The sequence below is a fragment of the Penaeus vannamei genome, chromosome 14 (genome assembly GCF_042767895.1).
Source record: "Penaeus vannamei isolate JL-2024 chromosome 14, ASM4276789v1, whole genome shotgun sequence".
NCBI lineage: Eukaryota > Metazoa > Arthropoda > Malacostraca > Decapoda > Penaeidae > Penaeus > Penaeus vannamei.
Window position 1 is genome coordinate 22,144,682 of NC_091562.1, and position 2,500 is coordinate 22,147,181.

The 2,500-nt window shown below is 40.3% G+C and overlaps 1 protein-coding gene across 1 annotated transcript in view; it reads left to right on the forward strand.

Moving 5' to 3' along the window:
* The window catches only part of LOC138863947 (neuropeptide CCHamide-1 receptor-like), a 6,721-nt gene that overhangs the window by 3,206 nt on the left and 1,015 nt on the right, over positions 1-2,500 (forward strand). Inside the window, exon 3 of the mRNA XM_070129464.1 lies at positions 1,535-2,500. This exon is cut by the window's right edge and continues 1,015 nt beyond it. Within this exon, the coding sequence (XP_069985565.1) occupies positions 1,535-2,263 (729 nt within the window). The 3' untranslated portion in view covers positions 2,264-2,500. The remainder of the gene's footprint in view (positions 1-1,534) is intronic.

The following is a 2,500-nucleotide window of genomic DNA, read 5'->3' on the forward strand; positions in this document are numbered from 1 at the left end:
TCTCACATTCCCTTTAAATATAGCGGGCGTAGGTACATGCATCACCGTTTTGGGGCCGCGTCTGTAAATTGAATTTTGATCATGATACCAAAATAATGCAAGAGGATAAGAACATTATATTTTTGAAACTGACAGTCCTAGCATATGAAAATTATGTTAAAAGCTGATTTGTGTTACACAATTTCTTTGTGCATATGGTGCTTATGAACCGTGTATACGCATAAAGAAAGGAAGACAGGTTGTGTGCATTATGCTGTTAAGTAGTTTCTTTATTGCAGTTACTTCTTGTAATGAGTGGAGGAGCTATGCAATTTGTTAATCAACCAATTAGGTTATTTTTTTAACCATCGAACAACGATATTAAAAAGTACGTTCATCCCACTGGTGATAGTTGTGTGTGTGTGGATGTTATTCAAGGTAGATTATGCATGCGTTTCATTAAACGACTCACAATAGCAAAAAAAATGTAGCCCATAGTAACCCGAGACTACAAACAAATGCTGTATTTACTGGGTATGACTTGTATCCATAATTGCGTAAACAGTTACCGACAAATCGTAATGGTGGGTTAACCATGGCCCGAAGACTAGTTTAGTATATTTTGATGGTTACCAGAATAGATGAGGATATAATAAGATGATCATATATAAAAGATGTTGATATTCGGTATGCCAGGAACAAATTGAATCTGGGATAAAAGAGTAGATGGTGATAATATATGTAATGACGATTGTATTTAGTATGAAACTGACACTTACACACAGTAACATTAGTGAAATACATGTTATAAGTGCTAATTACTGCTTAAATCATGACCTGAGAATAATTAATCTTTAGTTCACACATGAGAAAGCAAACATTTCAAAGATTTTTTTCCTTGAGCACTGTTAACTTTGTTAATCTATCTTTAATTATCTACACCAAATTTAATAATTCTGAAACTAGAAGGACTTTAAAAGCGTAAAACTCCACCAAAACTCTTTTCCAAAGTGTATATATATCAAGAAACGAATTCTTGAGAGACCCATTGTCTATTACATTTCGTCCTGGCAAAAAGCCTTTGATTTGATCCAGTTTACAAGTCGCTAAGCCTTAGGCAACATCCATTAATTTTTTTTTTATCGGAATCCAACTTCTCAGTGATTCTGTTGATCAACAAACAATTAATAAGGTAATAAATGCTTTGACGGAGGTAATTATCAAAGAAACTGATGACATTTAAGAGGGAAATATATGGCATGCCATCATAAATAATTCCTGAAAGAAAACTTCCATCGTACTATAAAACTTGTCAGTATATGATTCAGCAAACGATTTACCATCAGAATCATTGCTTTTAGTAATTTATGGACTGGTATTTGCCACAATTATGATTTGTTATAGTAAGATGTGAGGATAAGCATATATATTCTTCTAACTGTGCAAAAATATGCTCTTTACATGAAATGCAATTTATGTTTAGATTGCTCATACCGCTGTAATTATTATCTCTCCTGTCTGCCTAGTAACCCTATTTTTACTTATTTCCTCAAAGGCCGTTGGAGCTGCCGGAGCCACGACGATCAGAATGGCGGTGGGGATCTGGCTCCTGGCTGTAGTGCTTGCCGTGCCGGCCGCTGTCTTCTCCCACGTCCAGGTATTTGAGGTTTCTGAGGAGAAGTCCATCGCCGTGTGTTATCCCTTCCCAGAGTACTTGCCGGAATGGTATCCATGTGTCAACATCTTGGTCAAAGCCCTCATGTACTACTTACTGCCTCTCATCGTCATCGGAACTTTTTATCTGCTGATGGCACGTCACCTGCTCTCCTCCGACGTGCCAGGGGAATCCCATGTTTTCCACAAGCAGATTCGCACGAGGAGGAAGGTCGCTAAAGTCGTTCTCTGTTTCGTCCTCATTTTCGCCGTTTGTTTTTTGCCTACGCACGTTTTCTTATTATGGTTCTACTTTGATCCACTCGCCTCTGTTAAGTACAACGAATTCTGGCACTCTATGAGAATCGTCGGCTTTTGCCTGGGATTCATAAACTCCTGCATCAACCCTATTGCCCTCTACTGCATCTCTGGGACGTTCAGGAAGCAGTACAATCGCTATCTTTTCTGTTGTTGCTGGGCGCAGCAGGGACGGCACAGAAACTCTCTACGCTCAACGCGATCAGGAATGTCGAGGTACAGGTCATCAACCATGCGTTCCACACCACGCCCATCCGAGACCATCACACTGACCACCCTCCTTCAGGATCGAGTTGCCCCCGCGGACACGTGACAGCATGGGCAAGGCGGAGGACGCCCTAAAGAGTACCCTCACTCGGAAATCGAGATCCAGGTCACCAATACAGACAGTTTACGTCGAAACCATAGCTGTTACGGTAACTGCACGCTCTTATCGGCCAACATTATGAGCGGAAGCATGAGGATAGACGATGATGTTTTCGTCTATTTTGTCGAGTTATAACGAGTGAGAAAACAGTGTCTCCCGCCTTGGACCCCTCTTCACTTCCAA